The sequence below is a fragment of the Prionailurus viverrinus genome, chromosome D3 (genome assembly GCF_022837055.1).
Source record: "Prionailurus viverrinus isolate Anna chromosome D3, UM_Priviv_1.0, whole genome shotgun sequence".
NCBI lineage: Eukaryota > Metazoa > Chordata > Mammalia > Carnivora > Felidae > Prionailurus > Prionailurus viverrinus.
The window spans coordinates 10,121,322-10,134,987 of record NC_062572.1 but is presented as its reverse complement, the minus strand read 5'-3'; the positions used below and the strand labels follow the sequence as shown (position 1 = coordinate 10,134,987).

Sequence of the window (13,666 nt, the reverse complement as noted above, 5' to 3'; positions counted from 1 at the left end):
GCTTTTCTTTTTTTTCTCTTTTTTCTCTTTTTTAGGTATAATTCACATACCATAAAGCTCACCCTTCTACAGTATTCAGTTTTTAATATGCTCGCAAAGTTGTACAACCACCAAACCATTACCTCTAATCCCACAACATTTTCATCCTCCAGAAAGAAGTCCTGTCCTCCACCATTTCCCACGTCTCCTTCCCCTGAGCCCCATTAATTTACTTTCTGTCTCTCTAGATTTACCTCTTCTGGACATTTCCTATAAATGGAGCCCTACAGCATGTGGTCTTTTGTATCTGGCCTCTTTCATATAGCACAGTTGTTCAAGATTCATCCATGTTGTAGCATGTGTTAGTACTTTATTCCTTTTTATGGCAAAATGATATTCCATTGTATGGATAATACCCCATTTTTTAAAATCATTCATCAGATGTTGGACACCTGGGTTGTTTCTAACTTTTGGCTTTTATGAGTAATGAATGCTACTGTGAACCTTGGCGTTCAGGTTTTTTGTTTTTGGTTTTTTGGTATTTTTTCCAGACCTATGTTTTCATTTTCCTTGGGTACGTATGTGGGAGTGGGATTGCTGGGTCATAGAATAAGTTGAACTTTTTGACTTCTGGATGGTTTTCCAAAGTGATTGCAGCATATTACATTCCCACCAGAAATGTATAAGGGTTCCAATCTCTTCACATCTTGCCAACACTTACTATTGTCTATTTTTTTTTTTTTAATTACAGCCATCCTAGTGGATGTGGAGTGGCACCTCATTGTGGCTCTGACTTCTGTTTCCCTAATTCTAATGGAAAATCTTTCCATGCGTATCTTTCACTTTTCCTTAGAGGAAGGTTTATTCAAATCCTTTGCCGATTTTTTGGTCGGCTTCTTTGCTTTTTATTATGAGAGCTCTTACAGCATTTAGTTGTGTAATTTTTCAGACCGAGCTTTGTCCCTTTTTTAGTTGCAACCAAACCGAGGTATTGTTGGATGCTGTAGCGCTGTTTTAGGCCCTGAAATACAGGATCCCAAGATGACAATGGTATTTGCTTCTGAAGAAACTTCTTCCTCTGCCCTCCTCAGGTCTCACGGTGGTGACCCGCTCTCCAGACAGCAACAACGTAGCCAGCAGTACTGTGGGAACTGCTCTGCCCAAGTTCGCCATCCGAGGGATGCTGAAAACCTTTGGGCTTCATGGAGTCGTGTTAGATGTCGATTCAGTGAGTAAAACAGCCTTTCGAATACACGGAGACTTTCGTGTCCAGACTCCAGGTGCCTTAAAAAGCGGTCACATAGATGGATTACTCCCCAACTAGGGATGAAGAAAGCAGGCCGAGTGCTCACACCAGCAGTTTGCCCGAGGTTTTCTCGAGGGCCCGGATCCGGGGATCAGGGCTGATAGATGATAAGCTCTTAACACTCAGCACTGTCAGCACCTTCAGACCACACTGCCTCCGCCATTATTTTCCGTCAGCCATGTTCAGACCGTCCCTACATTATACCTGCCCAAGTTCCAAGGGAAAACTCTCCCGTTGTCCTTGAGGAATGGGTGATCTGTCATTGTCGTGACTGTTACAGACACAAGTCAAAGAAATAGTTTTATGATTCTGATCACGTCATCTCACTGGTCCTCTCAGCCTCAGCTTCCCGATATGTAACATGGATCTATTAAATCCATGGGGCAGGGGTGGGGGGACGCGGGTGGGGAAGAAGGAACAGAAGATGCGTGAGGGCAAAGTCAAAACTTTCTTTTGAAAACAAGGTCCTGTGTGAAAGCGATGACCGTGTTTCTGAGGTTGCATGCACGTGCTGACACTGGAGAAGTTTCCCATGCAAGAAAACTGATGAATGCCGGTAGTTTAAGCCTAAGAGTCTCTGATGAAAAAAAAAAAAAAAAAGGATCTGTCACTATGAACATAAACTAGAATCTATGTAGATAGAGATACAGATACAGACACTGGTAATGTTAGGTACCACTAATGCTTTGAAATGGAAAATTTTACATCTTTTACTGACTCCATTGTACTTCAACTTAATTTTGAATCATTAAATTTTTAAGAGAGGCTCTCTGATTGGTGGTTTACTAGGGTGAACTTCAGAAATTTCCAGGGGTGCCTGGGTGGCTCAGGCAGTTAAGCATCTGACTTTGGCTCAGGTCATGATTTCATGGCTCAGGAGTTGGAGCCCCGCATCAGGCTCTGTGCTGACAGCTCAGAGCCTGGAGCCTGCTTTGGATTCTGTCTCCCTTTCTCTCTGCCCCTTCCCTGCTCACGCTCGCTCTCTCCCTCTCTGCCCCTCTCCTGCCTGTGCGTGCGCGCTCTCTCTCTCTCTCTCTCTCTCTCTCTCTCTCTCTCTCTCTCAAAGATAAACATTTAAAAAAGGTACGAAATTCCATTGGTGATACTGTTAATGTCCCACTGCCTTCTGATACACATTTCTGATCCTAATTATCAGAAAGTACATAACTGACACTGGCTCTTCGCAACTGGAAATGTGTACAAGTAAAAATTCAGAAAAATAGAAATTTCCTTAAAATAGTAATTGTTATTGGGGCGCCTGGGTGGCTCAGTCGGTTGAGCGTCTGACTTCAGCTCAGGTCACGATCTCACAGTGCGTGAGTTCGAGCCCCGCGTCGGGCTCTGTGCTGACGACTCCGAGCCTAGAGCCTGCTTCGGATTCTGTGTCTCCCTCTCTCTCTGCCCCTCCCCTGCTCACACTCTGTCTCTCTCTGTCTCTCAATAATAAATAAACATTAAAAAATTTTTTTAATAAAAAAAATAATTATTTCTCCAGTAGTTTGATTCTTTTTGTTTCAGTAATCCTAAATAAAAATGTTTGTATTTGAATCCAAAATGTATATGCATGAGTTAGCTCTTTTATTGCAGGAAAATAAAAAGTAATCAGGTTCCCTGCTTTTACAAAATTACTAACCTAAGAACAATGAACGTAAAATAATATGTACTGACTTATTACTGAACTATAGCACTGTTGTGTTTAAATCTCTATCTCATGGGGCGCCTGGCTGCCTCAGTTGGTGGAGCTGCAGCTCTTCATCTTGGGGTTGTAAGTTCGAGCCCCACATTGGGTATAGAGATTACTTAAAAAGTAAAAGCTAAAGGGGTGCTGGGGTGGCTCAGTCAGTTAAGGGTCCGAGTTCTGATTTGGGCTCAGGTCATGATCTCACAGTTTGTGGGTTCGAGTCCCACATTGGGCTCTGCACTGATAATGTGAAGCCTTCTTGGAATTCTCTCTTTCAAAATAAATAAACTAAAAAAAAAAAAATCTAAATTCATCTCTAACTCATTAATACATACCAGTTAAAATTTTAAAACTGGTATGAGAAACCTAAACACACTATCAGTCAGTATTAACCATATATCTTTGAACTTCTAGATTCAATCAGTGACATGAAACTAACATTTATTACTACAAAACTTTGGGGTTTTTTTTAATTCTTTTTCAGTATTTATTTTATTGAGAGAGACAGAGTGCAACCAGGAGAGGGACAGAGAGAGAGGGAGACACAGAATCTGAAGCTGGCTCCTGGCCCTGAGCTGTCAGCACAGAGCCCGACGCAGGGCTCGAACTCACAAACCGCAAGATCACGACCTGAGCCGAAGTTGGACGCTTAACTGGCCAAGCCACCCAGGCACCCCAAAACTTTGGCTTTATAAATAATACACATACGTGTATTTTAAAACTTGGAGGGGAAAGCTCAGTGTCCAAAGAGTCCAATAGACATTTCATTTCCTTTAACTATTGTAGGTAAACGAATTGGTGCAGGTAGAAACATACCTCCGAAGTGAAGGTGTGCTGGTCCGGTACTGGTATCCCATTGACATGCTGGAAAGGCCCCCGGCGGGCTACCGAAGGACCGCCACCAACGGGCTGGTCACGCTGGACAATACCAACCTTCAAATTCACAGGTAAAATTGAGCCCTTCTTTCTAGGGGATCACAGAAATTTGCTTACTGTGTTTTGCCACATGTACCATTCATTCATTGTTGGCGAGGTTTCCTTCAAAGCTGAGAGGGGGAAGCTATACAATAACGGCAAAATTGCAGGAGTTGGGAAGAAATGTGGGATCCCGTGTCACCCAGCCTGTGCCACAGGCGCTTGAGGGGTGGGTGGAGATGGCATGTGTGTGGGAAAGCTGTAAAGAGTAAGGCCAGTCCAGACACCGTGTGAACAGCCAGCCTATTTCTCGGTGTTCGTTCCTGAGCGCCTGCTTTGTGCCTCACACCGGGCAGAGATCTCCAAGGAAACATGTGCCTGCACTGTGTGGGTTAAAACCCAAAGACCATTCGTCTCTCTCCTCCAGTTCAGACCTTCCGTGGCTTTCCACCTCCCTTGGAGGAGAATTCGCCACTAACCTGCCTCACGAACCCCTCCGGGGCCTCGGAGCCTCCGCTCTCCACGTACTTTCCGCCAGCGCTGCTGGCCTTCCCGTGCCCCCTACACAGCCGCTTGCGTCCTCGGCAGCGCCTCGTGTGTGCTTGTCACTTGGCCTGGGGTGCTTTGTGCAGAACTTTGCACGGCTGTCTCATTCTTGTCATTCAGATCTCAGTATGTCCCCTTGCCGAGAGAGTTCGCTTTACTATCTAAAGTAAGCGTGGAGCCACGTGTCGTCATAGCACTGCCTTTCACTTCTCTTCCAGGACCGGAGGTTTTTGCTTGTTTTTAAAATTCATTTCTTGGGTTGTCTCCTCCTCCTAGAACGTGGGGTTCTTAATAGCAGAGACTGATTCTTTGCTAGAGCCCCCGGTGCCGAATGTGGGCCCTGGCTCACATTGTAAACTTGAAATATCTATTGAAAAGGAGCCCAAAACATATGCTTGAGTATCAGTATGATGCTATTAAAAGCTTTTAAAGCTTTATTTAATCAGTTGTATTTTTAGCAAATGTCTCTGATAGATGTAATTAAGATGTAAGTTAATGACCTTTGACTAGCAGCTGAGTGAAAAGGCACAGTGCTTTGTAGAGTTTCAGGCAGGCTACAGATGTAGGATGTTTATTCTCAGTATTATGGCTGTGATCTTGGTATTGGGGGAAATAAGAACCATGCTGTATGGGTTTGTTTGATCAGTAAAGGACTGAAGGGGGCGCCTGAGTGGCTCAGTGGGTTAAGCTTCCGACTTTGGCTCAGGTCACGATCTCACAGTTCATGGGTTCAAGCTCCACATCAGGCCCTGTGCCGACAGCTCCAAGCCTGGAGCCCGCTTCGGGTTCTGTGTCTCCCTCTCTCTCTCTGCCCCCCTTCCCCTGCTCATGCTCGGTCTCTGTCTCTCTCTCTCAGAAATAAATAAATGTTAAAAAATAAATAAATAAAGTGACTGGCTTTCTGGTCCCAGTATGGATTGTCATCACAAGTATGCTGTGTGAAGTACTCGCGTGGGTTTAAGGGAGAGAACTTAGAAAACCAGCGGTAGAGGACTCAGCGGTGGCTTCAGAGACGTTAACCGTCTGCACGGTCAAAGCAGGGGCTGCCGGGCCGACCCAGAAAAATCTCATTCCGACTGCAGCCTGTGAAATCTGAGGAGAAAGCTGTTAGGGAGTCAGTAAGGACTTGGAGCTTGCTTGCTCAGACCACCTCTGTTTTGCTGCCCTGACCCTTCTGAGGCGTGCGAGTACACAGCCTCCTTGCAAGCAGGGTGGAAATGGGTGGAAGTGGTCGGTGTCAGACTCTGGCACGAACTGATTACAGACTGGTGGGGATGAGAAAGAAACCACCCAGATGCCACATCTTGGCTGCTGCTTGTTTATCTTCGTAGCTGTGCGAACTCATCAGGTATTCGGTGGCTTCATTCATTGCCGTTGTGCCCAAATCTGAGTTAGGACAGACCAGTGTTAAATTTAGTTCAGCTCAGTAGGCAACACAGAATGAGCCCTGATGCCTCCAAGTGGGTTTTAAACCGACACTTCGTAGAAACAGTAGGGCTGCTTCTAACTTGCTTTTTTAGCTTAGTGCTTAATACCAGGAGACTTTTTTCTTTTTTAATTTTTTTTTTTTTTAACGTTTATTTATTTTTGAGACAGAGACAGAGCATGAACAGGGGAGGGGCAGAGAGAGAGGGAGACACAGAATCGGAAACAGGCTCCAGGCTCTGAGCCATCAGCCCAGAGCCCGACGCGGGGCTCGAACTCACGGACCGCGAGATCGTGACCTGAGCTGAAGTCGGACGCCCAACCGACTGCGCCACCCAGGCACCCCCAGGAGACTTTTTAATAATGGCGACTAGCTAAAGAAACACAGGGAGGCTTCCCTACGCTTAGTATTAGATTATTTGCCAAGAGATGGAATTTTAAATGAGACTTGCTTAGTCACTAATCAGCTGTTATTCAAGGTGAATGGCAATTGCTTCATAAACTGATGACACAAAAAACATTCGCACTGGATATTTTTGAACCGCTTTAGTGAGCTGCAGTTCACATTCCAGATAACTCACCCGTTTAAAGTATACGAGGCAGTGGTATTTAGTATAGAGACAGGTGTGCGGCCACCAGTGCCATCGATCTTAGAACCTTCTCATAACCCTAGGAAGTAGGCCTGTACCCATGCTCTCCTCTAGCTCAGCTCTGTTCCATTTCAGTGGATTTGCTTGATTCTGGACAATCTGTATAAATGGAATCCCATAATATGCAGCCGTTTGTGTCTGCCCTTTTTTCTTCTTGGCAGAATGTCTTCAAGGTTCATCCACGTCGAAGCACAAAGTATTGCGTCCCACTTACTGCTGAGCAGTATTCCACTGTGTGGACTTACCATCCCTCACCTGATGGACAGTGGGGTTGTTTCCACGTTTTGGCTGCTAAGAATAATGCTGATGTGGACATAAGTTTCTGTGGGGACCTATATCTTCATTGCTTTTTCCGTGGTGATTTCTGAGTAGAGAAAATCCAAACGTACTTTAACGTGGCTTTTTATTTAAGACCCCAGGGACCGACCTGGCCTACAGAACACAGGGCCAGAGGAGAGGCCTGTGGCCCAGCCCGTGCAGGGGCCGGGGCACCAGCACTCAGCGCCTCTCCCTGCTTTCCCCACAGAGAGCTGCTCCGGTGCGAGGCCGCGCTGGCCAGGCTGTACTGCCGCATGGCCCTGCTCAACATCTTTGCCCCCAAGCTGCCACACTTGTTCACCCGCCTCTTCCACATCCCTGCCGTCCGGGACATCACGCTGGAGCATCTGCAGCTGCTGTCCAATCAGCTCCTGGCCCCTCCCCTCCCAGGTGAGCCTCGGCTTTGCGGCCGCCACTGGCTCAGTCAGCCCAGGGGGGGAAACAGCCCCGAGGGTGAGCCCGGCCCCAGGCAGGAGCCGTGGTGGTGAGGTACTCGCCCGCCGTGTGGCACGGTGCCTTCGGACTCGTGGAGGTAAGCGGCCCTGAAGAGTCCCAGTGACCCTGGGCAGTGTTTTCTCACTCTGAAAAGTGCAAGTGTGCTACATGACGTATTGAGTCCTTGCTATATTAAGCATTCATAGAGCTTCCCAAACAAACTGTGGATCAAGGAAAATTTAGCATTATTTAGGAAATCCCGTCACTGCACCATTGCCGCAGACGTTCTCTCTGGCGTTATTCAAAAAGGAAAATGCTCCTGTTACCGAGCTCCTGCACGGCACACCCGAGTGGTTTGTTGTGACTTCGGGTGGAGCCATTTTGATGGGCCAGGTTGTGTGTGTATCTGCTGGACTTAGGGCCCTTGGCCAGTCCCGATGCTATGTGTTGGTTCCCCCGGTGAACGCTAAGCGGTGGATCCGCTTAGCCCAGTCCAAGACCGAGGAGCCCCTGCATCTTTCCCGGCACCTCAGCCTCCACCTGCTCCCCTCAACCTCCCGGCATCTGAGATAGGAGCAAGGCGTGAGAGGGCGGATGGCACTCGAGGCCTGATGGCACCTCCCAGCTGTGGGGTCCCGGCCATGTGTGTGTGCTGGGGTCCCCTGGCCTACCCCAAGAATTCAGAAGCTCCGAAACATACCCAGAAAGCTTTAAAATGTATGCGGAAGAAGCTCTGCCCTAATGGCCTAACGCTCGCCCTACAGACTCCCTTAGCGGCTCCTTGGGGCCTCCAGGACGGGCCAGGGCACGCCAGTAGGTCAGGCTGTGGGAACCCCTGCATCGAAACTGCTCTACTTGTGTTTAATAGACTTGGGTCTCCACTTAAGATTTTATTTTAGGAATCGGTTTCGTTGCTTAAAAGAAAGCAAAAATACAGACCACTGACGTGAAATCCCCCGCCAGCCCGCCGGCCTGCGGAATCTGATCGGCAACATCTTAGCCGAGGTGCCGGGTCCGAGCTGTCCCGGCCTGGCTCTCTGGACGGGTTGCTGGTCGGTTCCCAGGCTCTCCCTGGGAGCCATGGGCCGCTGCGGTTCTGGGGAACTTAGGTCTTCTTTCCTGGCCCCAGATGGCACCATCAGCTCCAGCTCCATCCTCCTGGCACAGTCCCTGCAGCACTGCGTGCGCTCCCAGAACTGCTCGGCCACAGACCTCTTCTACCAGGGCAGCTCCCACATAGTGAGAGAGTGGCTCAGCGTGGCCATCACCCGGACCCTGCACCAGGGCGAGGAGAGCCTGTTGGAGCTGACGAAACAGCTCTGCTCTTTCCTGCAGGTACCGGTCTGACACTCAACTCTCCCTGAACTGGGGTTGTCACCTTTCATTGGAAGGCTTATTGGTTTGCTGAGAATGACCCTCTCGCTTCCCCAACCGCCCCCGCCTTCCGAACCAGTCTCCTTTCCCTCGAGGCTTTCCCGCCTGGTCCCGTCTGCATTGGCCTTTGCCCCAGGTGGCTTCCTGGTCCTCCTGAGCCTGTGACCACGCATGCGTTGTTGGCCCTGCCCCTTGCCTGGGAGTTGGGAGGTGAAATGCTCCCCTGTGGGTACCCTGTGCCTTTCCTGGTTAAATGTCTCTGCAGACAGCCCCGGAGCAGTTCCCCTCCGAAGAGTTCCCCATCTCAGAGTCCAAAGTCAACATGGACGTTAACTTCCCCGGGGCGGCTTTCGTCGTGGTGTCGTGCAAAGAAAGTCAGTCTGGATTCCGCAAAGAGTAAGTTGCCCCTTCTCCGGGAGAGGTGACCGGAGAGAAGAGAAAAATGGATTCTGGTGAAATGGACAGAAGAAAAACTCAGATTGTTTTTATTGTTTAATGCATACTATATTTGAAAATAATCTATAGTTCTTTCCATATTTCTGTGTTTTGGAAATTAGTCTTTATAAAGAACGACCTTCTAAAATATGGTGGGAATGGGGGCTCCCGGGTGGCTCAGTCGGTTAAGCATCCGACTTTGGCTCAGGTCATGACCTCACGGTTTGTGGGTTTGAGCCCCACGTCGGGCCCTGCGCTGACAGCTCGGAGCCCGGAGCCTTCTTCGGATTGTGTCTCCCTCTCTCTGCCCCTCCCCCACTCACACCTCTGTCTCTCTTTCTCTCAAAAATAAATAAACATTAAAAAAAAATTTTAATGGTGGGAATGACTCACAAATGCCCGATCCCGACCCTCCTTCTGGGGCCGAGTCTGCTCCCCATCCCTGGCGCGTGCGCCCGGACCCTGCTGACTCTCCTCCCTTCCTCTCCTCCACTCCTCAGCTCCTCCCTGTACAAGGCGCCATGGGCACGGGTGCTCGTCTACGGGCTTGGCCACAAAGTCAAGCGGAACGGCCAGCTAAACCTGATCGAGGCCGTGTGTTATCCGAGGGATGCATCTCCGGCCAACACCGGCCTCACGCCGCCGCCTACTGCCAACCAGTACCCCTCTGTGATCCTGTCCACGGACAAGGTCCACATCAAACTGGGTAGGTCTCTGAATTAGCTCTTGGTGATCAGCACAGCTTGAGGTTACTCTCTGCTCTCTTTCTCTTTGAAGATGGAAAGGATTTTGTACCTTGCTGTGTTCCAGTGCCCAGTCCATAAAGAGCAGAAGTGCTTGGGATAGTGTATTTTAGGGACAGGAGGTGAAGGGAGCGCCCTTCCTGCCCAGGGAGGACCTGCACCTGCTGCCTGGACTTCAGTGGACAGTTCCTTTCTTATCGCCAGTGGGTGCTCTTTAGAGTGATGGGAACAGAGCAGCCTTGTGATTTAGCTACAGTACTCCCAGCTGCGTTTCTCAAGTTCTCCGTGAAACCAAATTCTCTCCGGTGCGAGTGGCTCCCCTGGGGTTTAGGCCACAGTGAGCGTCTGCTCCCCGCCCCCCAGTCTAAGCGGTGAACCGCCTGGTGGGAGGCCTAGTTGGTGTTGTCTCCCCAGCATTCTTTGCTAAGCCTGCATGGTTTTAGGTTGAGGTGAGGCTAAACCTGTGCCCTGGGGCCAGCTGACTGTCCGGAGCAGACACACAGAGGAAAGGACAACCTGGTCACAGACTTCCACCTCACTTCCTCATCACGTTTGATAAGAAAAGACGGACGTGTGTTTGTTAGACACGATGAAATGTATTAGAGGGGTGCCCAGCTGGCTCAGTTGATTGAGCATCCAACTGTTGATTTTGGCTCAGGTTATGATACCAGGGTCGTAGGATCGGGCCTCACATCAGGCTCTGTGCTGAGAGTGGAGCCTGCTGAAGATTCTCTCTCTCTGCTCCCTCCCCTGCTCATACTATCTCTCTCTCTCTCTCTCTCTCTCTCTCAAAAAAAAAAAAAAAAAAAGGCAGGGGGTTGGGGCGGGGCCTTCGGCTTTTCCACAGCCCCTGTCCTTGTGTCTCTATGGAATGAAACAAAAGGAGACTACTTAAGTGATTTGGTTATTGCTAAACAACTTTATGATCTCATTTTATTAGAACCGATTTTTTCATAGTGTTTTGCCTATACTAGCTGTTTTTTAAACTTTATAATTATAAAACAGAAGTTCTCTATCTTCTCATTCCCCAGTGATCACTATATAAACATTCACCCCTAAGTGCAGGCCAGTCACTATGGTTCCTTCTGAACTTGTCCAGAGATCTCCAGGCACCTGGCGCCCTGACTTCTGTCTGGTCAGGACTTGTAGCGGGCCTTGGGGTACGGTGCAGGATACAAGGGGGGATCAGACCTCAGGGCCTTTTTCCTCTCACCGTTGCGTCTCGGGCCAGATTCAGGCCACGGCAGTGACATAGGGTAATAAGAGAATATCAAAGTCCAAGGCCCTGGTAGTGCTAGTCTGGGGCACCCCTAGCTGGTCTGCTCTGTAACTTAATTATAAGCTTAATGGTCTCACAGGATTGCAGCCACACCAAACGGCTGATTATTTCTTTACCAAGATGGGAATGTTCCAATGAAGCACCTTTAGAGTCTGACTTAGTATTTGCATGCTGGGTCGTTCGGCTGGTGGGTGTCTAACCGGCTGGGGAGTGTCTCCTTACCTGTTCTCGTTGCTGCCCTTTGTCCCTTTGTTGTACCAACAAATGGACTCCTCGGAGGGATGGCCTCTGGCTCCTCCTGCACCTGCAGCTGATGGTCTGGAATGGGGGGGGCGGGGGTTACGTTTCTTTTCCCCTCCAACAGATGAGCAGGTGGGCTTTCTGGCCCTGTTCTTCCATGCACACCTGGTGGGTCCTTTTCTTAGGTTTATTTTGGCTTCAGTGCTGCCAATTATGAGCCTTTCTCCTTGGCCCCTCTTCCAGGGGTGTCTCCACCGCCCGGAGCCGTGCTGGTATTGCATTCTTTGCCTCTGGAGTTCCCTCTGGCCATGGCCTTCGCGGAGCAGCTGCTGTCCTGGAGATTAGAGGATAGCGAAGGGAGATCCGAAGATGAGCCCGACACCATCCCAACATCTGTCCTCCTACAAGTGGTGGAGCTGCTGGGTAAGGCCTCCCTCCCCCCCCCAGGATCGGGCCTGGGCGAGCTGGCTCAGTGCCAAAGGGAGGGGCTTGCACGCTGGTGGCCTCTTGTCAGGTTGCAGTCATTGGAAGAGGGCTTGCAGAGTGGACAGTAGGGTATAGCCTAGTCTTCTACACACGTGACGTGCGGGGTGTTTTCATTATTTTGAGGGGCAGCAACTAACCGTGAAAATAAGATTAATTTTACCATACTTCACTGTAAAACCCAAATATGTGCCATTTTTGTAACTTTGGAGGTAAAAGGTGGTATGGAAGTGAATGACATTGCAAAATCAAACATCATGACTTCCTAGTTCCAGAAAGGTTGAAAAGGGGTTGCATTTTGGGGCGCCTGGGTGGCTCACTTAAGCATTCGACTTTGGCTCAGGTCATGATCTCACGGTCCATGAGTTTGAGCCCCGCATCAGGGGCTCTGTGCTGACAGCTCGGAGCCTGGAGTCTGCTTCGGATTCTGTGTGTGTCTCTCTCTCTGCCCCTCCCCTGCTTGTGCTCCGTGTCTCTCTCTCTCAAAAATAAATAAACATGAAAAAACGTTTTTTTAAAGGGGGGGTTGCATTTTGGCAAAACTCATAGAATGGTAAACTTTAGAGTTTTACATTTTACCATGTGTAAATTTACCTCAAATTTTACCTCAATTTATTTACCTCTAAATAAATATTGAACTTCATTAATGATATGGCTGCTTAAGTGTTCAGGGATAAAACAGACTGATGTTTGCAACTTAATTTGAAATAATCAAATCCTAAGATAAGTTTCTGGATGAATAGATAGGTAGAAAGGTACATAAGAGCAAATTTAGCAAAATGGTAATGGGAGAACCCAGGTGGTGGGCGTACGGGCATTCACTGTGTAAGTAGTTCAGCCTCCCCATGTATTTGAAATTTTTTTATCATAAAATGTTGGACGGGAAATGATATTGCAGACTTAAATGCCCTCAGGGGTCAGACAGATGATGTAAATGGGGGAAATAGAAGGAAAGTGGGCCCGGGCACCTCATGTTCCATCAGACAATCACTGAGCCCTGCCACTCATTGCTGCATTATTTCAAAAACCGGTAATGCAGATGTTGATGTGAATTTTCCAGTTTTTATATGTTGGCAATGAAATCAAATTCTTTAAAATACACTGGGTGAGGGATCAGGGAAGGTGAGTGGGGAACCACTGTAGGAAGGAAATGTCTGTGACCAGCCTCCACTCACTGGCCATTTGCAGTCTTGGCAGAGAAGAATTCTCTCCAACACTGTCCTCTTATATAAATGGCAAACAGCAGAGGAAGGACAATGGAAGGAGGTCACATGAGCATCTGAGGGTGACCTTTGTTCTCTTGAATGGCTTCATGAGTGCCCACATGGCATGACAACCCTGAGTTCATTTCCAATTAAAGTTTACGAAATGGATGCCTGGGTGGCTCAGTCGGTTAAGGGTCCAACTCCTGATTTTGGCTCAGGTCATAATCTCACAGTTCATGAGTTCAAACCCTGCGTTGGGCTCTGCGCCGTGAGTGCAGAGATTCTTTTCTCTCCCTCTCTCTCTGCCTGTCCCCAGCTTGTGCCCTCCCTCTCAAAAATATATAAACAAACTTAAAATAGTTACAAAATAGCATCTCCCCTAAGAGATCAGGCAGTTTAATCCCCTCCCCTTATAGGTGCTGAGCCTGATTGGAGACTCTTGATAAGTCAGCTGACCTGGCCCTTCGGGCTCCGTGCCCACAGCATGAGTGTGTGAATTTAAGATACACATCTGGCTCAAAGGGATCTTGATAGAAACCTGTGACCCATCTTGTCCTAGACAAATTTCCTGAACTTCAGTCCTTGTCATGCCTTCTTTATGTGATTTCCACCATGTCTGTGAATCATGTTTGTCAGCGTTTATTGATTTTTC

The 13,666-nt window shown here is 48.5% G+C and overlaps 1 protein-coding gene across 12 annotated transcripts in view; it reads left to right on the top strand.

Annotated features, from left to right (window-relative positions):
• The window catches only part of HECTD4 (HECT domain E3 ubiquitin protein ligase 4), a 192,062-nt gene that overhangs the window by 156,551 nt on the left and 21,845 nt on the right, over positions 1–13,666 (top strand). For all 12 annotated transcript variants that reach the window (XR_007145911.1, XR_007145912.1, XR_007145913.1 and 9 more), the window contains 7 exons: positions 1,071–1,207; positions 3,753–3,913; positions 7,029–7,210; positions 8,385–8,590; positions 8,895–9,025; positions 9,565–9,770; positions 11,570–11,749. Coding sequence is in view for 9 of the 12 variants with exons in the window: in XM_047828361.1 (XP_047684317.1) it covers positions 1,071–1,207; positions 3,753–3,913; positions 7,029–7,210; positions 8,385–8,590; positions 8,895–9,025; positions 9,565–9,770; positions 11,570–11,749 (1,203 nt within the window). In the remaining 3 variants the exon portion in view is untranslated. The remainder of the gene's footprint in view (positions 1–1,070; positions 1,208–3,752; positions 3,914–7,028; positions 7,211–8,384; positions 8,591–8,894; positions 9,026–9,564; positions 9,771–11,569; positions 11,750–13,666) is intronic.